This window comes from Genypterus blacodes, unplaced genomic scaffold (assembly GCF_046128005.1).
Source record: "Genypterus blacodes isolate CSIRO-AG114 ecotype Tasmania unplaced genomic scaffold, CSIRO-AGI_Gbla_v1 ptg000023l_1, whole genome shotgun sequence".
Taxonomy (NCBI): Eukaryota; Metazoa; Chordata; class Actinopteri; order Ophidiiformes; family Ophidiidae; genus Genypterus; species Genypterus blacodes.
Window position 1 is genome coordinate 445,020 of NW_027466836.1, and position 23,538 is coordinate 468,557.

Sequence of the window (23,538 nt, forward strand, 5' to 3'; positions counted from 1 at the left end):
TAGCATATTAAGAAATATACTGGTGAAGTATATTAAACTAATAAACAGTATTTGTACACATTTGTGCACGGACGTACATGTTTAACTACTTAACTTGAGAGGGAAAATACTCTTCATTACGTTTCAGTCTTTCACGCCCTTCCAGGAGTTTGTGCGGAATCGTCCTTTAAACGGGCCGCTGACTCCGCCCACCCAGCCCACCTCCGGCAGACGCCAGACTGACGAAGCGGGGAACCAGACAGCGCCAGGCAGGCAGACGGACGTATGAAGCCGAGTACGAACTTCAGGCTCCGTTCACCTCACGAACCCAGTCTACTTTCGGCTACCATGAGTACTACGGAGTCCTTGGATCGGATGGAGCTGTGCGAGAGCCTGTTGACATGGGTAAGCGGCCATTTGTGACGCTTTGGCGTGTTTCTTCTCCCCTCTGACTGACTGTTGTCCCGCTAGCATAGCCGGCTAACGCTAGCAGCGGAGCTAACGGTCTCCGGTGGTTACGTAGCAGGCCAGCTGTGCGGCTCAGTTAGCCCGTGATGGGTTGTTTGCTAGCGGCAAGCGCCTGTAATTTAGCTCCTGGCTCTGCAGCTCCTTCATTATCGCATCTTTCCGGCCTGTTGCGGTTCTGGTCAAACGTTGTGTCCTCTCCGGGCTCAGCTGTGGAGTCGTCCACATTCCTGTCGTTGTTGTCATGATGTCCGCTCCCGAGTCCCATCACCTCCGCCGTTTCCCTCTGGTCGATCGGAACCGAGGGCATCCACGTAATCGCGCCTACACACACACTACTACAGGACACACACACACGTCTTAGTGAACATATATTTATCATGTTGATGTCAGGGTATCAGATGTCTCAAAATATTGACTCAACACATCAGCGTTAGTGATGATGTAATGTTGTGGACATAGGGGCTGTTATGTTTTTAATGTGATCCAAAGAAGAGGAGGCTCCTGTGGGACAGATATACAAAGAATACGATAGAATAAAGAGTAGAAGCTCCATGACCTCACCAGCCTGCACCACTCAGCTGTTTTAGTTAACAGACTCAGCAGCCACAGGTCGCCCCCCTAAACTCTTGTGTTTAGTGAAAACACGTTTGTTGATATGTTTTGCTGATTCCAGTGGAAGTGTGGGACAAGCTGGTGTATAGTCTTGTCCCCCTCTGCCCCCCCCCCCCGCCTGCCCGCTACTCAACCTGTGTCCATACTGGTCACATGCTTAAATGTCATGTGCTTTAAAACCAAACCGCATTTGTGGACCAACATTGTGAAGTTGAGTCTCATGCCTCAATTTTTGCATCTGGATATTAGTGAAGCGAGCTGAAACACCAGCAGACATGCCGGTTGTAAATGTGGAATGAATAAATTGAATGTTTGTCTGTGATTCACCTTCTAAAGGAGACAAATTACTGCAGTGTAAAGAGGAGTTCGACCAAACTCCAATGTTTTCTGATACATTTGTAGGAATTTAGAAACCCTATCCTGTGGGTGGAGGTAGATATTAATCTCTCCTTTCTCTCCACTTTCAAAATAACATTGTTCAAGCTGAAAATACATCCAGGGAATTCAATCCGATCACTAGCAGAGTCCATTCTCACTCCTGTTGTTTCATCTTGTCGCACGTGTAAAAGCCCAGAACGACCTCGCTTCATATCCCAGGTGATGATGTTATCGACGCACATTCCTCACATACCTGTTAACCGTGGGGCCCACATTGTCGAGTGTGACCGATTGTTCCTAAATCACCCCAGACCTGTGTTTGTGTGTGTGTGTTTGAGGGAATAGCAACACAAAGGTCTGAAGAAAGAAAACCGTTTCAGATTCCAAAAGTTCTCTCCTCTTTGTGACAAATCCCTCAGACGGATCACCTGAGCGGGACGCAGGCGATGACATTCATTCACAGGAATACCGAAGAGGCGTCACGCTAAGCTTACGCCTGGTTTATGAAGACGAATGGAATGCTGGTGGGGAATGGAGTGGAGATGTGCGGTGTGGATATGCGTGTAATGGAATGTGCAGCGCCACAACAGCATGGTGCAGTGTCTGTGCTGCCTGTTGGTTATTTTGGTAGCACACAAACATACACACATAAATACATACATGAGCTGATGGCCGGAGCACTGTGCTGCCCATTTACAATATGATCCGTCCCTAATATGGACATTTGGCTCCCAGTGAAGATCACAGCCTCCTCTTCACACTCGTCACTTTCAGAATATTAATTAATGCCAAGTCCATGTCAAGTGTCGCCCTGGTAACGTGACTGCATGCTCCCCTTTCCAACCGGAGCCACAAACCTGAAGGCGTTGGTTCTCATTTGTCGAACCCTCACTTCCTCTGGTTTGTAACATAAGGTACTTAAACGCGTCGTGGGAATTCCTTAGCTTCCTTTAACGTTTTGTTTTCATATGTTAAAATTAGAAGGTTTAGAAGTGTTGCGCAATAACAAGAAACGGGATCCTGAGCAGATAAATTGTGCAAGATGTTCTGTGGTCTAAATGTGCCACTGCAGGGGAAGGAGAGTGTGTGTGCAGTGTGACAAAATGGTGTGTGGTGTCAGTGACCTAGAAAGAGATGCTGACTAGAATCAGACCAAAGAGGCAAACAGGATGCATGGAGAAGCTGAGTACGTCTGCGTTGCTGAGGCCGAGTACGTCTGCGTTACTGAGGCCGAGTACGCCTGCGTTACTGAGGCCGAGTACGTCTGAGTTACTGAGGCTGAGTACGTCTGACTTACTGAGGCTGAGTACGTCTGACTTACTGAGGCTGAGTACGTCTGACTTACTGGAGGGGCGATCGTGCAATTTGGGCATTGAGCAACAAACGGGGGAAGATGAGTCGACACAAAGCAGCAAAGTGTCTAAATGAGCTTCATCTAGCTTTATAATCATATAAGGGTGTCTTGTGTTATGTTATTGATCTCTCTGTGTCAGGCTCTCTGTGTCAGGATCCCTGTAGTTGTTGTGTAATAAGTATTAGCGGCAAGCTGTGCAGATTGGATGGCGTCTGGTTTGGGCTCAAATACCTGATGCTTGTTTAGAGAATAAACTTTATTCTTATATTCTATTCTTTCCTTGTTCCTTAAAGCCTTGTCATTTTACCTCCATCAACTCTGCTGCCAATCTCTGACCGAGCATGTAAACGTGCTGACGTGTCCGTCTCACTCTGACTCAACTCCACTTAACCACAGCGCCGTCTTAATAACCAGCCTTGTCTCTTTATAACAGTGATACACAGACAGTAGATCAGCACCTAAGCTCTGCTGAGTGACGACGACGTGTCCTCCGGGTAAAAGGCGTTAACGTGATGTGTGCTTCTGTCCTGTCAGCTCTCAGCTGGTGACTCACACACACACACACACACACACACACACTCTGTGCAGGACCGAAGCTGCTTAAGTGTTTGTCTCTTTGTCGCTCTCTGACATAATGACGGCCATTGTAGCGGCTGAGTTCGGCGTTGGCTCCGTGCCAGTGACCCGGTCTTAGCCGCACACACACTGGCCGGCGGACAGAGGAGCCGGCTCACTGGCCGCTGGGACGGAGGAAACACTGGTCGGTTGTCATATGCAGTAGCTGAAAAGACTTTTGAATTAAAATGTCTGTGTCTTGCTGGGTTTTTGCATAAATATCAGCGTTGACTCGGGCGAGAAATCTCCTTGAAAGTGAATTTAAAAGCTCGTCTGCTCCATTCAGCCGTTGAATCACACATCAGCCGTCGACGCGATTGACATGGAGAGAGAGAGTCGGTGAAATGCTGTGAAGGGGAAAAAAGCATGACAACATTAACGACCTTTTGAAAGTGTAAATTCACGACATCGTTTTTAAGCTCTCTGGATTTACCGACACAGTTGATTTTTGCCCCGAGCTGTAAAATGACATCGTCAGGTCACACACAGCTGCAGAGCCACACACTGAGCCTCTTGTTGAAGATGGAACGACCCCCCGCCGGCGTGTTTACACAACGATTTGGCACAGAAATGAGCCGGCAGTCAATGTTCATTTCTTCATTTGTCACATGAATCTGCCTTCGTCGTCTAAATGACCGCAGTACATTCTGATGTAATGTGAGGACATCGCCTTGGTCCCTTTTATGTCCATATGTATCTTTACAAACCCGCGTCCACAACGGTGAGTCTATCCATACGGGTCTTTGTGTGCACCTAGTACAGCTAATCTTCCTCATTTATCTTAGGAATCTCAACTTTAAGACTTTGTGAGGAAGGTGAGGAACAAATCTCGCTGGAATTCCAACATTCCACAGCTGGTTTTCCCTCTTCCTCCGGCACACGGGCTGCTGCCTGGCGCGTCGACTGTAAAGTATTCCTCTCTCAGTCTTGGCGGCCGTCTTGTAGCCTGGAGAAGAATGTGGGGGCAGGAAGTGAACCAAATGCATTCCGATGGAGTCGGCCCCGGAGCAGAAGAAAGCTCTGACCACAGCGAGAGGCGACGTCATAGAAACCCAGCTGCTATGACGACGACGTTGAGATGAAACGTGAGGCGGGAGCGAGCCGACGCCTATCTGTGTCACAGTCTGCTGAACAGCTGACACACACACACAGAGGTCGAGCTCATACAGACAGATATCTGGCATATGATTGGCTCAACTTTTTCAACTTCGATTTTCATCCAGAAGTTCAACTTTGTTCTCTTAATAATGTATTTACGGTGAAGGTTTGTCTCTGCGGTGGGTCGGGAACCATCTGTTGTCGTGTGAGACGGAGTGTGTGATATTGGGCTATACAAATAATCTTGACGTGTGTGTGTGTGTGTGTGTTTGTTTGTTTTTAGATCCAGACATTTGGAGTGGAAGCTCCATGCAAGACAGTAGCAGACTTGACGGGCGGCATCGTCATGGCGCAGGTCCTCCAGAAAATGTAAGTGAGAGACGGAATCCTGTTAAGCTCAGAGACTGAACATCAGTGCAGCTTCAACCACCTGTGTGTCTGCCTGCCACTCACTCTCTGCTCCTCTCTCTCTCTTACTCTCACTCTCTCTCTCTGCTCTTCTCTCTCTCTCTCTCTCTCTCTCCCTCTCCCTCCCTCTCTCTCTCTCTCCTGTAGAGATGCAGTTTATTTCACCGACAACTGGATCAGTCGAATCAAGCCTGAGGTGGGAGACAACTGGAGGTTAAAGGTACGGAGCCCAGCAGCTGCACGTTCTCCTGTAGGGATCGAGTCCAGGTCGTTTGCTTCTGTTATCACTTCATTACATCGCTGACCTTGTAATGACATAATGAAGGATCAAAGAGTGTCAATATTTACACTCTGATATCTTAATTATGTTCCATCACTGCTACCCATCCATTATTCTTTAATATAGAAGTGTTTTTATGAAGCTTATTGGTGACACCGTTTGACTCGCCTGTAGTACATGAACTTCATCTTCATCTTCATCATAGTCTGTGCTGATAACAGGTCTGGATCGGTGCTGAATGTCTGAAATGGAAAGTTATACGTGTTCTCTTTCTCTTTCTGTTTCAGATCAGCAACCTAAAGAAAGTCCTGAAAGGCATCCTAGATTACAACCAGGAGGTAAGAAATCTATGCCTCTTATCTTCTCTCTGTGGTTGAACACTTTGACCAGCAGCTCATTACAGTCACACTCCAGCTGAACTCTCCAGGTTTAGTATCCGAGATAGGCAAAACAAATCACCGCACCTGTGAAAGCTTTGCACGGCACATTCCCGTTCCCTCCGTCTTGCCGGTGCAAAGATGTGTGACTCCTCCTCCTCTTCTTCATCTCTGCAGATCCTCGGGCAGCACATCAGCGACTTCACACTGCCCGACATAAACCTCATCGGAGAACATTCAGACGCCGCAGAACTCGGGAGAATGTTACAACTCATACTGGGCTGTGCTGTCAGCTGTGAACAGAAACAAGGTGTGTGTGTGTGAGGGGGGGGGGGGGGGGGGGGGGGGGGTTAATAGGAAAGGATATTGGACACTGACGTCCTTTGCATATCATGTTGTGATAACAAGAACTGACACGTGTTTGCTTCACCATTTCCGTTCTCCAGAATACATCCAGACCATAATGATGATGGAGGAGTCGGTGCAGCATGTTGTCATGACAGCCATCCAAGAGGTAATCGCTCTTAGTGTCAGAAGGAATCAATTGATTACCAGATGCAGTCATATCTTATACGCCCTCATGCCTGTTTTAAACCTCTTATATTATTGTTGCTATTATGGTTGAGCACTTCTCTCTCTGTGTGTTTGTGTAGCTGATGAGCAAAGAGACGCCGGTGATCGGGGGGAACGACTCCTATGTGGACTTGGACAGACAGGTGTGTGTGTGTGTGTGTGTGTGTGTGTGTGTGTGTGTGTGTGTGTGTGTGTGTGTGTGTGTGTGTGTGTGTGTGTGTGTGTGTGTGTGTGTGTGTGTGTGTGTGTGTGTGTGTGTGTGTGTGTGTGTGTGTGTGTGTACGGACTTGACACAACCTTCCGGCGCATTGAAACGCGGCGGTATTTCACTTTATCTCATCTAAATTGGTTTTACTTCTCCGGTGTCTCAGCTGAAGAAGACGGCGGAGGAGCTGAACGACGCTCTGGTCACCAAGGAGGAGATCGCCCAGAGGTGTCGGGAGCTCGACCTGCAGGTCAGACTGAGATATCCTTCCGGCTATCTTAGCATTACAAAGTGTTTTTTGATCAACTCCCCTCCCCAAGGTTAAACCCGTTTCCTCCTGCTGTGACAAACCAGTTGTTCCTCTGATCTCTTGACTGTCTCACTACTGTGTGCGTTGCTTTTGAAGGCCCTCCATGTCCAAGAGGAGCGTGATAGACTGAGGTTAGAGTTTAATGAACTAGAAGAGAGGGTAAATCCAAACTTTTACTTTCTTTTGTTTTTGTGTGTGTGTGTGTGTGTGTGTGTGTGTGTGTGTGTGTGTGTGTGTGTGTGTGTGTGTGTGTGTGTGTGTGTGTGTGTGTGTGTGTGTGTGTGTGTGTGTGTGTGTGTGTGTGTGTGTGTGTGTGTCGCATCTGTTACTCCCGGGTTTATACACTCCGGCTGCTTGCAACCAGCGACCCCTTTGGAGTCCAGATCACCCCTCTCTCCAAAGTGTGTGTGTGTGTGTGTGTGTGTGTAGAGGTTTGTGCACCATCGTATGTGCACACGTCACGCTCCCTCCTTGTGTGAGTGTGTCAGTCGTCTCCCCGTTGACTAACGAACCCGCTCGGCCCCTTGAACCCTGGTGTGTCTACGCTTTCCCATGGCAACGCTAGACAGAACGGGGGGGACGTCCATGATGCAGACAGGGGAGGAAGATATTTGGCTCCGTGTCCCATTTTAGGGTTTTAAGAGCACATTTTGATATTTTGGATCAGGAAATCCCATTTCTGGCTTGTTGTGGTGGGATCGTTTAAGTACTCAAACGAAGCCACACAGATTCCGTAGGCAAGCCAGGACAAATTAGACACAAAGAAATGATCAAACGGTTAAAGAAGTCCTAGAATAGTGGGCTTGTAGCAGCTTTGCTTTGATGCCTCGTCTGTCCCGTCAGAGGACTGCATCAGGCGCCATGCGGCCTCTCTGCTGTGTTGCCTTGTTGGAGTGTGTGGGGCATGTGCTTGCTGTGTTACCAACATTGATGCTGCAGTGATAACCAGTCATCTCGTAGATTTCACATAGTAACTAAGATGTTATTGGTTAACTTTAATGCTTTAAAGGTCACCACTAACTTTGTTTTCTTCTCTCTCCCCTTTGCCCTCTATCTCCCTCTACCTTTCTCTCTCTCTCTCTCTCTCTCTCTGTTTCCGCTCTCTTGTCACTCCCTCGATCGCCCTTCCCCTCCTGACAGGTGGCCGCCCTGCAAGAGGAGAAGAGCAGCCTGCTGGCGGAGAACCACGTCCTGATGGAGAGACTCAACCAGTCGGACTCCATAGAGGACGTGAACAGCCACGCGGGACGCCGACATCTCCAGCTGCAGACACAACTGGAGCAACTGCAGGAGGAGACGTTCAGGTGAGGGACGCTGGGACGGACGCGCACAGGTGAATCTGTCACAACGCAGCGACTCAAGGCTTTTCTAAATTTCCGTCCAGGTTGGAGGCAGCAAAGGACGACTACAGGATCCGTTGCGAGGAACTTGAAAAAGAGCTGTTGGACGTGAAGTCGCAAAATGAAGAGCTGACGTCACTGGCTGATGAAGCTCAGTCGCTTAAAGATGAGATGGACGTGCTCAGGTTAGTCGTGGAGTCTTAACGTGTCTCAGATAGTTGTGCTTCTGTTACCCAGTTCTACTGAAGAGTCCTTTAAGTTGTTCCTTCTTTCTTTGTGTTGCTAAACTGCGGATGTTCTCCTTCCCAGGCATTCGTCAGACAAAGTTTCAAAGCTGGAGGCCACAGTGGAACATTATAAGAAGAAACTGGAGGACATGGGACTTCTCAGGAGACAGGTAGGCGTGTGGACACGTCTCCTGACGGTTTGGTAGCCATACCAGGCTAAGCATCGCCGCTCAAGTTGTTAAATAATCGAGTTATATGGTGGCCAGCCTGATGTGTAACTTGTTTACTATTCCGGGTTCTTCTCTAGTAGTGATTGAAAGATGGAGGATTGCTTTGAATCCTGATGCAGACATGAATGAGTGGAAAGGGTTTGGTTAGGAGGAAGGAATGAAGATGAGCGACCATGAGCGACGCGGTGACAAGCGTCTGTTTGTTCTGCACGCGGTGTTGAGAGATGAGATGTTGAGGTGTGTGTGTGGACTGCAAAATGATTGACTCTTTGTGCCTTTTTCTAGGTGAAGCTCATGGAGGAGAAGAACACGATGCTCATGCAGAACACAGTCAGTTTGGAAGAGGAGTTACGGAAAGCAAACGCCACCAAGGGCCAGCTGGACACGTACAAGAGACAGGTGAGGAGAGGCCGCACAGTGAAGGACACACAGGGAAGGATGCGCAAGGAAGGAAGGACACACAGTAGCTAAAGAACTTCCTTTACTACTTCGAACAAATTCCAAGACCCATCTGTCGACCGAAGACGCTCACTCAGTCATAACTGAAGAGAGTTTAAAGTCTCTACCTGTCCTCTCTCCTGTGTGCAGGTGTTGGAGCTGCAGAACAGACTGTCTGAAGAGTCTAAAAAGGCCGACAAGATGGAGTTTGAGTACAAACGCCTCAAAGAGAAAGTGGACTCGCTACAAAAAGAAAAAGATGTACGCAGCTTCATACTGAGTACTGCAACATTAAGCTTCTTCACGTAGTTCCGTTTGTTTTATCCCACATTTCCTCTCTTCCTTTAATTCCAGCGTATGCGGACAGAGAGGGACTCCCTGAAGGAGACCATTGAGGAGCTGCATTGTGTCCAGGCCCAAGAGGGACAGCTGACCTCAAGTAAAGCTCCATACAGGGACAGACAGTCCATGCTTATTAATGTGACGTATTCATAAGGTATTCACAGAGATGTACCTAACGGCGCTCTCTGCTGATCCAGGTATCTTCCCGTTGACCAGCAACGACGGCTCTGATTCGCTGGCTGCTGAGATCACCACTCCAGAAGTCAGGTAGGACTTAGTAACTTGACTTTAATGGTGGATACTCATCAGTACTACTAATGTGTTCCATCTGTTTGAAGGAAGAGCTGCTCTGTCCTTCTTTAAGGAGCCACAACGTCTCTCAGCAGTTTTCCGTGGCCCTCTGCTGCTGGATCAGAGCAGATGATTTGGGCCTAAGAACAGCTGTGTGTGTGTCTGTGTGTGTGCAGAGTTATGTAATAGTGAGACTCCAGATGTGTGCAGTTGCATCAGCCTGAGTGCGGCTGCCAGCTGGTCTCTGTGCTGGCAGACACGTCACCGCTTTTAAGTCACGCTGAATTCAGTCCTGTGAGCTTTTCTGTCCGGAGACCAAAAGTGAGTTTAGTGGGGGGAAAAAAAACCTGTTCCTGTTTGATAAAGAGCGTTTGTGTGAGAGCACAAATGGAAATGTCGGTGTCAGTATGTGGCAGAATGAGGCCGCACACACACACTTTCCTGGCCTTCTCTCTCTCTCTCTCTCAGCAGCTCAGTGTGAGTGTGTCTGGAAACATTTAGCGCGGTGGCAGAGAGTCAGCAGCCACACCCTGAACTAAACAGGACGCAAAGGAACGGCTGCACTTTAACACCCTCATCAAAACAAACCCACTCTTATCTTTTCAGCAGACAGGCAGATGGATAAAGTGTCTTAAAGAGCCGAGTTTGAGAGAAAAGGAGACGTGTTCATTAAAATAGACCTTATAAAATGCCCTGAGACGTCGCCTGACAGACTGACACGGCGTCTTACAAGTGCAGTAACCAGCTGGAACACGGGACGATCACTGCCTGTTTATGTTCCCCTGCACCCTTAAATCTTTATTGGACCACAGAACCCCTCTGGTTCTCGTCGGGTTTTGTCTCAGGCCGGCATTCAGAACGCCCACACAGACTTAGTATGCAAACCAAGCTGCTGCTGCTGCCCACAGCTCGGTCACTATGTAGCTTCACTTTACACTTCCTGTTCAGCAGCCTTCACTTTACATTAAGCTACACTTCATAAAACCTTATCATTAATCTGTGAGGGTTGGGATTTTATGGAGAGAAATCATTCATTGTGCATTCTCAACCTTTATTGTCACTAAAGTGAGCACCAAAACTGCTGCTACTCCAATTTGGAACCTGTTGACTTTGCTGACCCCTTGAGGCACTTCTGGGTAGTGTTTCAGCCCTGCTCTCATACATCCCTGTAAACATTAAAGGAGAGCGTGAGATCATTCTGTTAAATGCATAAACAAACCATATTAAGATGTGTCAGGAGCCGAGTTAACAGAGTGTAACATCTTCCGTCTTCGTCTTCCGTTTTGTCTGCAGGGAACATTTGATTCGTCTTCAGCATGAGAACAAAATGTTGAAGCTGGCCCAGGAGGGGTCGGACAACGAGAAGATCGCCCTGCTGCAGAGTCTGCTGGAGGACGCCAACCGCAGGAAGAACGAGCTGGAGACGGAGAACAGGTCAGCAAAGGAAGGGCACACACACACAAACACACACACATACATCATTGACATCACAAAGGAACCAAGTCGAATATTATACCCGATAAGTTTTGTATTGTAAAGGTTGAGTCTCTTAACGTGTGTGTGTGAGTGTGTGTGTGTCTTGCTGGCCGCTGTGTTTTAATCCCATTTGGTATGGTTTGTCCTCTTTTATTTAGATTAATAAACCAGCGCTTCATGGAGGAGCAGAGTCAGGTGGAGGAGCTGCAGAAGACGGTTCAGGAGCAAGGATCCAAAGCAGACGATGTGAGTAGAGAGGTGGAAGCTCCTGTGTTGTGTGTCGAAAGGCAAAGTCTTCCTCACATTTTCGCGTCGTACACATGTAGTTCACTGCTCCAGCGGGAATCCTACCATCCGTCCATCTGCGGTCGCTGCTGCAGTTTCAGATTTGCACCATCATCGCATTTTACCTGCGTTAGAACTGTTCAAACTTCAAACCGCATTTGTTTTGGTTCTTGTGTGGGATTTGTAATATTGACACTAACCATCACTAACAGCCCTGTAGTGTGTGTGTGTGTGTGTGTGTGTGTGTGTGTGTGTGTGTGTGTGTGTGTGTGTGTGTGTGTGTGTGTGTGTGTGTGTGTGTGTGGTTAATCCCGTCGTGGCATCGGAAACGCATTAGTTTTCTCAAACTGGCAACAAGCCCACGCCCGCTGGTGCCATGGTAACATTTAGGATCATTTCAAGAGCAACGACAGCGATCAAACATCAAACTGCTCCTCTTCCTCCTTCTCAATCATCAGCAGCCAGGATCCAAAGCTTTAAGAGACAAACCAAAGCATCATCTAAACTTGAAAGAGCAAGGGTGCATTTGATCCTTACACACTTGTATATACTTAAAAAAACAACAGAAACAGACATTTTACATTCTAGGTCAAATCAACCACCGACTCGTGTCTCATCCATGATGGTGAGGCACAACGGAGAAACTCTTCATCATCATCACACGCTTCATTCCTTCCCGTGTCTCTACTCCTGCTGCTCCATAGTAGGAAGGGAGCGGTGTTTAGGATGAGCAGGTTTGGGCCCACACAGAAAGGTGTGTGTGTGTGTGTGTGTGTGTGTGAGAGATAGAGAGAGAGACTCTGCATGTGTTCTGCATCTGTCGCCCTCTTTCCTAATCTGTATATTCCTAACACACTGAATGTTCCAGCGGTCCAGGCTCATTCCCAGTCATCCTTCCCGTTCAGTAAACCATATTTTCTCCATTTTCTTTCCCAAACATGGCCACCCGCCCCTGTCAGATTATAGTAAGTAACATTTGGTTACTCCTCCTGACTGACTCCCTCTTCTCCACCTGTTAACTTACAAACTGGTACATTCTTGTGTCTTTCGTTTCGACTTCCTGAAACAAATGTGTGGCAAAACCGGAATGAATGAGCTTTTAGAATAAGCCCCTCCCCCCCTCCCCCAATATTATAAGTATTGCGACAATTAGTACATAGGAGTCTTCTGCCCCTTATAGAAACGCTTCCGCTTCCCCCTTTGCTTCTCTGCGCCGTCGCTTTCTGCTTCAGAGGCGATCTGACCATGCAGTCATGTTTGAAATCCTCTGCTTTCACCTCGTGATTTGGCTGCACACCACTTCAGAGTCCACAAGGGGGCGAGCGAGCTTCACCACCTGTGGCTCCCCTGCGTCCTATACCTGATCAGGAAACGCAAGATTTGGAACAGTGAACAATCTTGATTAATTGATATTTCTTTGATGATTGAGTCATTGATTTTTTTTTTCTCGTCATTTTCAAATATTAAAAATCAACAAATCGCGCAATGGTTTTGGTTGGAGGCATCAAATCATTCATTGGCAGGGAGTCATTACAGCCTTTATGGTATTTGTCTGTGCAACACTGCCCTCTGCTGGATGCAAATGGAGCTTCAAACACTCGTCACTCTACAAATCCTCTTAAACTTAAACCTGCTCCTGTAAACAGCTTTTACTTTGTGTTTGTTCTTATTCTGGGAGCTGTAGATGCTAGAGAGATAACTGACCGGTAACCACACGACTCCAGTCTTCATCCAACAGAGTGGCTGTGTCACTTTGAGCTCCTTTGGGTAGTTGTAATGTCTGTTAAATACACGGTCTGATTTAATCTCATCGTCTCTTTTTCTCTCCAGTCCTCCATTCTGAAGAAGAAATACGAAGAGCACATGTAAGTGGGCGCCTGCAGCGTACGTGAGTGTGTGTGTCTCCATGAGTCCCAAAGCCCCACAGATGTTTTAATGTCCTCGCTTAATTTTGTTCCACCAGGGAGAAACTGCGGGAGTTGAACGACGAGTTGCTGAAGAAGAACGCAATGATTGACGAGATGGAGCCCAAATACACGGCCACGTGTGAGTGTGCAGCTCGTTTCCTGGTTACTCACCTGGAGCTGAGGCTTTTGTGAATGTGACTCTCGTGACCATGTTGTTTCCCTCTCAGCTCAACGGGTGGACGAGCTGGAAGAGGCCCTGAAGAAGAAGGATGAGGATATGAAACAGATGGAGGACAGATACAAGAAGTACCTGGAAAAAGCCAAGAGTGTGAGTGTCTTCTTCTTCTCGACAAACGTTTTGCTGATGTAGCGTTTGAAGATCTGAAGCTGCTCTTTTAACTGCTGGCCGCTTGGCTGCTTAAAAACTTACATCTGTTTCAATTTGTGCGTCTCCAGGTTATCCGGACGCTGGACCCCAAGCAAAACCAGGGTTCGGGTCCAGAGGTCCAGGCCCTGAAGAACCAGCTGCAGGAGAAGGAGAGGATGCTGCACTCGCTGGAGGTAATCACTCTATCCATCCATCCATCAATCAATTGAGACGGTGTTTGGTCTTAAATGTAGTTTCAAAAACACGGCCTGATGTCTGTGGCTTTGTGTTTTGTTTTCCCCCCCAAACAGAAAGAGATGGACAAGACGAAGAGCCAGAGAGACTACGAGGAGAAACTGATCGTATCAGCCTGGTACAATATGGTGAGAAGTCACTTTGACCACTAGAGGGCAGTATAGAATTTTAAAAATAGAGTTTCCTTACTTCTCCTCTGTCTGTGCATATTGAGCTGCTGTCGTGTGTCAAAGTGCAGCTGTGAGTCCATGTCCTCTTCCTCTTCCTCTCTTCCCCAGGGTATGTCTCTGCAGAAGAAGGCGGCTGAAGACCGGCTGGCCAGCACGGGCTCCGGTCAGTCCTTCCTGGCCCGGCAGAGGCAGGCCACCAGCACACGGCGCTCCTACCCGGGCCACGTCCAGCCAGCTACCGCCAGGTAGAGGGCGCCAGGCCTGACACGTAATTCAGCCAAACTACCTGACAAACTTAGATTAGGTGTGCCAGTTTGTTTTTTATATTTTTTTCTTTTGGGAGGCGCACGATTCCTGTTAATTTCTTTTCTGGAAGCTTGGGCTCTTCTGTTCATTTCCCTCTTGTGTTTGTGTCTTCTCGATCAGATCCTTGAGGTAGACTTCCCCCGGGCCCGGCTCGGCCCAAACACTCACACACCTCTCTTCTCTCTCACTAAGCACACTTAAACTCCTGCCGTGCCAGGATTCTGCCTCTCACACACTCTGGTCTACGCTCAGCACTCCTCCTAGAACACACGCTTTAACAACTCCAAACACAAACACACACACACACACACACAGACTCTTCCTCACAACCACTGACTGCTGAACTTTTGACTCTGTGGTAAACTGTCAAACCCCTCCCTCACTGTCCGCCACACACACCAGATCCTGACCCCGAGGCAGAGAAGAGGGACGTTTGTTTGTAAAGTTAACGTCCGTTTAGTTCAGAGGAGCCTCGTCGCCTCTTCATCCACCCGAGCTCCTCTTCAGGCTCTGAGCGGAGTGTGATTGTTAGATCTTACTGTATATTGAGCTCATGTGTGTGTTGCGTGTGTTATAACGGGCTTACTGTGCTCTTTAATAGGACTTGTGTGGTGCGAAGGCTGCAGGTGTGTGTGTGTGTGTGTGTGTGTGTGTGTGTGTGTGTGTGTGTGTGTGTGTGTGTGTGTGTGTGTGTGTGTGTGTGTGTGTGAGTGAGCTGGAGACTCCATGCAGCAATAATAGAGTGACATCGTTCATCTAGTTTACCTTCCTCTCCCTAAAGTCCTTTTACTTTACCAGCATTTGTCGACTCGAACAAAAACCTTGTGTGCCATTTTGGTCTTGATTGAACGTGAGCGTCCGCCTCCTTTCCTTCTTTCCTTCCCTCCTCCCCTCATCACTCGACTTAGCAGCCATTCAGATCTCCTTGACTCCTGGTTTGGATCCACTTCAGCACATTGATCTGGAGTTTGTGTGTGTGTTTCTTTTTTAGATGTTCTAAGCGTTAAGAGAAGTTCTTAATAATCCCTTAGTGTTTGATATGCATCATTTGTTTACATGTTTTCTCCTCCTTGCTTGTTTCCATACTCTTCACCTTCTCATGCGTGTATGAATCACTGACATCTCAGCCATCAGAAGCTCAGATCTATGGGACTAACAAGCAGACCTGCCATCTGACCTTTAACCTCTACCTCTCTCTCTCTCTCTCTCTCCTCCCTCCAACAGCAATGTCACTGCATGATTGGCACCCCCAATGAGCCGGTCAGGCCCGGTTCTTTGGCTCGCGTAGGTTTCGGCCCCGCGCTGACCCGGGCAGAGGCAAAGCGATGCATGAACTTCCCTGCCCTGCCCCGCTCGCTCGCCCGCCCGCCTGCATGACTTTGCACTGACTGCGAATAACCCGACATCACCGGCAGCAGCATGAGCACTAACAACCCTCTCTGCAGTGTCGTGCATTAGAAACACCAGAGGAGCCCGCGGATGGGGAGGAGAGGAAAAGAAAGCAAAACCTTCGCCCTCCTTCTCCCCACATTCCCTTCCACCTCTCCACCTCCTCCATCTCCTCCCTCCATCTCTGTTCCTCTCTCTTTCTCCCGCGTTAACGTACCCGCTCGTGCTCCCACACCAGGTGAAGTCTGTTACATTTCAACCTACAGAACAAAAGTCACAACGCCCCGGGAGCTGAACGTCTCCGCTCAGCCAGCCGACGTGTTTACAGGCCGTCTCTCGCTCTCTCTCTCTCTCTCTCACTCACTCTGTAGCGCTGGCGTGTAATCTGACGCCGGCGGCTCCAGGATACCTCACCGATGCGTTTCCTCCTCTCACCGTCTGGGTTCAGATCGTTGTCGGTTCTCTTATTTATTCCGGGGTTGGGTGTTTTGTCGTTGAACCTGCGTAACAAAGCGCAGTCTGCTGGAGTCGAAGCTCTGGATCACTGCGTCACCTGAAGCATCGCGCGGCTCAGAGGAGCTCTGACCTCAAAGTATTACTACAACACATTAAGGACAAAGGTCAAGGAAAGGTCGTCTTGACTAAATAACATTTCTACATGTTTGCGTTTATAAAGGTGAAGTCCTCATTAAGCCTCCAGAGAAGCTCATGTGAGTGCAGCTTCCTGGTCAAACGCACAGTGAACGTACGAGGAAGTAGAGTTGTTGTCTTTAAATCATGAATCTTTGCAATATAAGGAAAATATTTGACCCAAAACTAATCATTGTATTGTAAAAAAATAAAAAAAGACACTAGACTGTATATTAGCTCACACAGGCTATTCTACAGCACACACACACACACTGAAACAGGTCGCCACAGAGGAAACAGGATGTGAAAATAAGGAGAGTCTGCATTCTTCTTGAGGTTGAATTGTGTTTGTTGACTTGTGAAGACCTTCAGTGTTCTTATTCTGCTGAACACTTCACTTTGTGAACTTTTATTTAAGTGTTATTTAAGTTTTACCTGCAGTGTGAGCGAGGGGGCGTGTGCATGTTACAGGCATAGATGCATACGGCCGTTTCCATGGGAGACGGTTGATTCAGTGCCTTTTAAAAAAACAAAAAAAGAGAGGAGTGACACGAGCCGGAGGGCTAAAGGCTCAGGACGAAGCTTTGTGGGGTTAAAAGAGTTCAAGGAGGCTTAATGAGGACTTTCCCCCCTTTTTAACCCTTTCCTTCCCCTCATCATTTGTGTAAAATATAACCGCGGTTTCATTTTCATTCATGCTGTGCAGTTTTTATCTTACCGACTTATTTATTCCTCTACGGCTTGTACAGCAGCTTTGTTACTTTTCTTTCTTTTTTTTAACTGTTAGTGATATTACGTGGCACACTTGTTACTGTGGATGTGAAGTCAAACGTTCCAGCTTCCTTATGAATACTCGTCTTATGCAACTAAAAGGAGGATTTGTTATTGAGTTTGTTTGTCTCGGATTTAAAGGAAGATTAGTGTCTGTGTGTGTAATGAAAGAAAAAGAGTTTGCTTCCACTGTATCCAGGACGAGAAGAGAGAGAGAGAGAGAGAGAGAGGAATCAAGAATGTTACATGTTTCATCCTTAAGCCACAGATTTTAAAGCTTTTTAATTTGCCGTGTTCTGAGAAGCATCGCCACAGATTCTGTAAACTGGGGCCTTGTTTCAGAGGGTGGGGGGGAGTCAAGGGTTAATCAGCTGTTATGTTTGCATGTGTAATGTCTGTTCAACTCGTTATGATTAAATAAGGTTAAATCCAATTGTTTTGTATTGTTAAGGCGACAGCAGAAGTGACATCATCTTGTCCTTTTGTCTTACTTTTGAGTTTTGGGGTGTTTTGTCTCAACCACACGACGTGAACTTCTTCTCTCCTCACCGTCCAGACCCCCAAAGGTCACCACACGTGTTTGGAACGGGAACAAACCCACTCCTGGGGGACGCGTTGACAGCAGGGGGGGCGAGGGAATAAGAATATGTGTTGTAATTCTGTCAGTAGATGCCATCGCTCCTTTATTCCCCACATCAAATCATCCACACGGAATGTTTCACCTTCCAAAGCAGTTAGAGTTCATACACTAACAGTAGCTGCAGCAATTAGGGAAACTCAGAAGGAACCACAATGAGTACCAAGTAGTACATTTTGGTTCTTCTGCGTATTAAAGCGACGAAAACGAACAACAGGAGGCGGCGAACGCGTCAGGATCTGAAGTTTTCTTATCTTAATTTTACTCATCGGAGATTTTCCAAGTAGCAAATAACCTTTCCATTTGCCAAGTTTTATATCGCTTGTATACAGACACACACTATGTACATACGTGTAGGTGACGGCAGCAGAGGAAGAGGAGGGGGCAGCCCGGTGTGGTTGGGATGGTTTTCACACCGTTCCTTGTCCTCGTTTGAGGACGCGGGGATAGAAAATGTGCTTCCTTCACTGCAACACTTGGAAACGACGTTGTAAATAAAGCTTGTATAAAACCGTCTTCGTCTCCGCTCCGTCTTAGTTTTAGCACCAAGTGTGTATTCACCAGCCTAGTGTGTGTGTGTGTGTGAAACTGGCGTTGTGAGGACGTGAGGTCAGTATTGTGGCATTCTTGACAAAATCTTCTAAGAAACCAGTGAGAGAAGCTGAGAGTGAGTCGAAGTTAGTCATGATGAAGAGTCTGAATGAAGCAGCGGTGATGTCGTCAGGTTTCCAGGCTTGGGTGGGCGTTTATTCCCCTCTATCATCACTCACTGTATGTAACATAAACAGCATAGTGTCAGCTCAGTGTGTAAATCATCATTATATGCTGCTGCGGTCAGACATTCTCTCCAATTTAACACATAGTGACGAATTAATATTAAACAACAGTCCACTGTGTAAATAAAGCCATTGACCTGCAAACCAGAGCAGCACTGTGTGTGTGTGTGTGTGTGTGTGTGTGTGTTGGTTTACTTCTATCCCGTCCAGAAACTCCACAGAATCCAGCGTAATGAAAATAGGAAATGTTAAAAGTGTGAAGATCCTACAGTCCATCGGCTTTAAATGCCAGCAAACATTGTTGTCATTCATCCCAGAGGGCCTTTTTCTTTTTCTTTTCTTTAACTCTGTGTTTCTCAATATTGAAGTAATTATGGAAACTTTCCACTGGGAGGGAAATGGGAGCGAACACGAGCTGTCGTCCCCCTAATGAAAGAGCCTGTTATTATTACTTCATAACTTAACGTTTGGCCGACAATACGGACTTCATGACACTTTCAATTTACATTTCAATCACAACCAGGAGCGATAACACAAGGGCCTCATTGACCAGACGTCAGGTGGAGGCCCTGGCAGAGAGAGAGAGAGAGACAGAGAGAGAGAGAGGGAGAGAAATTCCACCCCTTCTCCTCCTTTACATTATCATTTCTGGCAGGACTTCAATGAGCTGCAGGTGAGAAGTGAACCGGGCGGGGGGGGGAACACACAGTCCACACAGGCAGAGAGTCAAACAGGAAGTGAAAGTGGCCCGAGAGCGACGAAAGCTGAGCAGCGGTAGAGAGACGAGCCGCCTGACAACACAGAACCAGGGAAGGAAAGCTGAGCGGGAATATGAGACACAAATCCTGTTCATGTGTGATGAGTATTTATTAGTTCCTGTCAGATTCTGTGGCGTTGTTACAGCCTGATTGGTTCCATATGAGAAGGTCACTACAGGACCGGACAGGAGAGGGTCACTGCTGCATGATGGGACAATTTGTAGTGGATTTGCACCTTACTTTCAGTCAAACATAACAACCTGAGGATGATCATGTTCTTCATCATCCTCATCATCATCATCGTCATCATTGTCGTCACAGTGTCGGGTAATTCCAGGGTTTTTTTGTGGCTACAAGTGAACAGTCAACGGCTGGATTCCAAACTGGATTTGATGTATTTTGACTGCATGAGACCTCAGAAATGATTCCAAACATTTGTGGTCGTGTTTGGTTCTTCATTTATTTTATTTCTTTGAAATCAGTTTGAGTGGTTTGTGGGGTTTTTTCTTGAATTTTCAATTTGACCTTTGGTGGATTTCTTTTTTTTTTTTTTAAAGAAAATATCAATTAAAAGCAATAATTTTCAAAGATACATTTTTTTTCTTCTTTATTCTCTATTTTGAATCAGAAAAATATATTGAAAGAAGTTCAATCATTAATCCCATTTCCTCCTCACTTGCTTCCAGAAAATTCTTGTTTGTCTTCCTCAATCCCTCCTTTAGATCCTGTGTCAATCTGATGATATCAAACAAACTGCTGATGGAACTTAAGACAAGTTATGTTAAATACCCTTGCAGCAGCAGAGTTGACATCTCCAGACGGTTGCATCATCAAATGTCCATCATAAGTCGCTGCAAGGAATTCCATCTATGCTGGACATGAAGACGACAAAGTGCAAAATCATCAAAATCTTTTATCCATAGTGTAAAAGAAACAAATGTGATGTAACTCTCCAACGTTATTTCACATCAGTGGTTGAGCCTCGTCCTGGTTTTCCCTCAGTGTGCATTTTTGACATTTAGTAACACATTCCAGCCGATTTTCTGTCTCGGACTCGGTGGAATATTTCTGCATGTGTGGGACGCTGTCAGCTGCCACATCCTGCTGACCTCAGGCCGCCGCTCGCTGGCTTTACGCACTCATCACATTGTCTCTCTGTCTCTCTGTCCCTCCGTCTCTCCGTCTCTCTTTCTGCCCTGCAGGTGTTTTGTCTGCTGGAAAAACCCTGCAATCAGATCGACCGACTGCAGAGACCAACAAACCTGTATGAAATAGAGCCTCAGTGTGATCGAAGAAGCTGTTTTTCGGTCGTCTTTCAGGCCGGATTAGCGTATTTTCTATGCCGTTGACCTTTGCCCTTTGCACACACTTATTTCCAGGCAGTTGCTCTGCACTTAACAAGCATCACAAATGGAGCACGTCTTTGGAGATTTACCCCATCATATGGGACGAGACGTTCAAGTTCAGGTGCGCCAGACACACTCTGTCTCTTATGCTCTCTCTCCTTTTCACACACACGCACGCACACACACACACACACATACCGAGAGGGAGTCATAGAGCAGCAGAAACCACTGGACCAGAGGGACGAAGGTAGAGCCAAAGTGAGTCATGCTGGGTGCCGTGACCGCTAAATCAAAGGCCGTGTTTGAACAGCTGCATTCCTTCACACTCCTTCTTCCTCTCTCTCTCTCTCTAGCTCCCTCTCTCTCTGTCTCTCGCCCCGGCTACTATTTTGCCCTGATGCAGATCGGGGGTTAATGGAATAAGTGTGAAGTGAGTGAAGTTGTCGTTGGCGGCGTGCAGGTGTGTGTGTGTGTGTGTGCGCAAGTCGGGATGAGACAGGAGAAACTAGAGCGGCTTGATTTACGGACAAGTGACAGGCGGAGTGAGTCATTGCAGCTTCCATTTCTTCTTTCACACACACCGCCGCCTACCTACACACTCATACATTGTTGGGACGTTAGTGTCCTATGGCAGGATGGATGTGGTAGATGTGTGTTTTCATAGCAAAAGTACATATTCAGATGAAGGCATGAAAACTTGTGCCACGTCTTCTTCCTCAAGCCGCTGAATTAGGAGTCACATGCTGCGTTCAGGCGCAATGGGAAATTGGTCAGTAGCTAATTTACAGCTCAGGAATTGCTAATGACCAGCAACATGGGTTTACCAGTTGTGATGTGTAACGTGAGATTTGAACCTTTTGGACTGGGAGGAAAATGCCGTGTGTATAATATCAGTCTTCTTTACGGTTGCGAAGCTTTTGAGTTGCGTGGTTTTGGTTGTTGCTCCTTAAACACCGTCTGGTATTTACCACCTTTTCAATGAGAGACTGAACGCATCAGCGGTCACAGGCGCAGTAATCAGCTGTAATCATTTACACCTGACGATCATTATACACACACACACACACACACACACACACACACACACACACCTGCAGAGTGTTAAAGTAGCTTCTTGCTTTGATTTCCCCCTTTTATGACATTTTGACTTGTTAGTTTTGGTAATAAAGTTAATGACACGTTTCTAAATATTTAGAATATTTTGTGTTTTACTAGAGCCGCACTTATCGCTCTAACACAGAAGCTCAATTAGTGAGAAGGGAACACACACACATCAGCCTTAAGTGCAAACACACTCCACTCGCTCAGTGTTTAGACTCAAAGTAGTTGACAAGCTGATGTTTATCTCTTTAAACTCTTGATTTTCCCCCTAAAATCTCCCCTTAAGTTCTCGTAAACTTTATTTCATCCTTTATTCGTTCTGTCATTTGGGAAACCCTTCAGAATAAGAGCGCTTCGCCTCTAATGAAGGTCTGGAAGAGGAGAAATCAGTTCTGCAGATGAGCTTTTAACAAACTGTGCTGATCCTTTACAGAATAACATTCCTGAATCGGACACAAAGGATCCAAATAAAGGCGCAGGACGGTTTGGTGTGTGAGCTGCTTTTGATCAGGTAGAGCAGGAAAACATCTGGCTGGACCTCGTTTCCAAGTCGGCCTGGATTTTCTCCGGTTGTGTAAAAGTTGGAGGAAACCTTTTAGACCATCTGGGCTGAAAAACAACAAACCTGGCGTGAAAGAAGCCGGATCAGAAACGCAACGTTGCCAGAGAAGACGTAACATCAGATCTCCTGTGTTTTCCTTGGCTCTACGTCTCTTCCTCCGTCACTCTCAGATACTCTGTCTGCATTATAAAGTCATATTTCATGGAGTTCCGAGGCTTTGGTGAGTTGTGTAACACAGAAACATTGACCGATGGCGACCGTTTCCTCCGGGGATGAAAGATGAGACTTTAATGAAGTTGTTTCCATTCAGGCAGAGCAGGAAAAGGAGCCAAGAACAGCTGAAGATACCACAGAGGTTCATCTGCCTCCACAGGATCAATCTGTAATCAATATCTACCTCTGTCCCACGGGGGACGTTTACACGCCGCCCGTCTCTCACATCTGCTCCCAACCTGAAGGAATCAAACACGCGGACGTATCTGCTGCAGCACTAACACAGAGCAGATGATGCCAGAGAGATGAAGGAGCTCAAACATCATCATCATCATCATTGTCTGCCGAATGAATCAAAATGATTGAAGATTGGCTTTGATTTTGGTGAGAGAGTGAGAGAGGGGAGGGGAGAGAGAGCGGGAGAGAAGGAACGAGAGAGGGAGAGAGTGAGAGAGAGAGACGCAGAGAGAGAGAGAGAGAGATAGAGGGACAGAGAGAGAGCGCAGATAGAGGGACAGAGAGAGAGAGATGGAACGAGAAAGGGAGAGAGAGGGAGAGAGACAGAGATAGAGAGAGAGGCGCAGATAAAGGGACAGAGAGAGAGTGTGTCCTTAGCTTCTCTCTGATCTTTGCAAACACAGTTGTAACATATTTGTTTAAGTCAGTGACATCCTTCATTGAAGCTTGTGTCTTCATGCTGTGAGTGCAGTTTGTGAATCGTCCCCCTGAGGATCATGGACTCAAAAACCCTGAGAACCTCTTTATTAATAAGAGCTTATTTGTAGTTAAATTTCAAATAAGATTTCTTACAAGATAAAACAAAAACTAAATCACGGCTGGAACTTATTTATTATTATATTCTTGGGAAATACTTTAATAAAAAGTGTGATAAATAACAAACAGAGCCCAGGAAAGTGTGTGTGTGTGTGTGTGTGTGTTGGCTCAAGGTGGTTTTCTAACCTGCAGCCCTGCTTTGCTTCAGTCTCCATCTGTTGCTTTTGTTGCGTTTGCCCTTAATTCTGTTTTGGTTTTGCACAGAAATCTCCAAAGCGAAGAGTGGTGAA

At 46.9% G+C, this 23,538-nt stretch overlaps 1 protein-coding gene and 1 long non-coding RNA gene across 4 annotated transcripts; both read left to right on the forward strand.

The window, feature by feature from the left end:
- Positions 1–193: 193 nt before the first annotated feature.
- Positions 194–18,233, forward strand: hook3 (hook microtubule-tethering protein 3). 3 transcript variants are annotated; one of them, XM_076143321.1, is made up of 25 exons: positions 194–384; positions 4,788–4,873; positions 5,060–5,132; positions 5,480–5,530; positions 5,747–5,879; positions 6,016–6,083; positions 6,223–6,285; positions 6,514–6,597; positions 6,754–6,816; positions 7,798–7,961; positions 8,042–8,182; positions 8,307–8,394; positions 8,740–8,853; positions 9,043–9,153; positions 9,247–9,331; positions 9,432–9,501; positions 10,819–10,959; positions 11,160–11,247; positions 13,117–13,151; positions 13,250–13,332; positions 13,421–13,521; positions 13,650–13,754; positions 13,872–13,943; positions 14,094–14,230; positions 15,516–18,233. In XM_076143321.1, exons 1-25 carry the CDS (start codon positions 265–267, stop codon positions 15,529–15,531), a joined length of 2,292 nt encoding a protein of 763 aa, XP_075999436.1. In that variant the 5' UTR covers positions 194–264; the 3' UTR covers positions 15,532–18,233. The 3 variants fall into 3 exon arrangements, with proteins under 3 accessions (XP_075999436.1, XP_075999437.1, XP_075999438.1); XM_076143322.1 differs by lacking the exon at positions 6,754–6,816 and having other exon boundaries at positions 195–384; XM_076143323.1 differs by lacking the exon at positions 6,754–6,816 and having other exon boundaries at positions 195–384; positions 14,094–18,233.
- A 2,732-nt stretch (positions 18,234–20,965) lies between these two features.
- LOC142992833 (uncharacterized) lies at positions 20,966–23,334 on the forward strand. The gene is made up of 3 exons (XR_012961081.1): positions 20,966–21,140; positions 22,133–22,481; positions 22,572–23,334. It is a non-coding gene; the product is annotated as an uncharacterized LOC142992833 (long non-coding RNA).
- Positions 23,335–23,538: the final 204 nt, after the last annotated feature.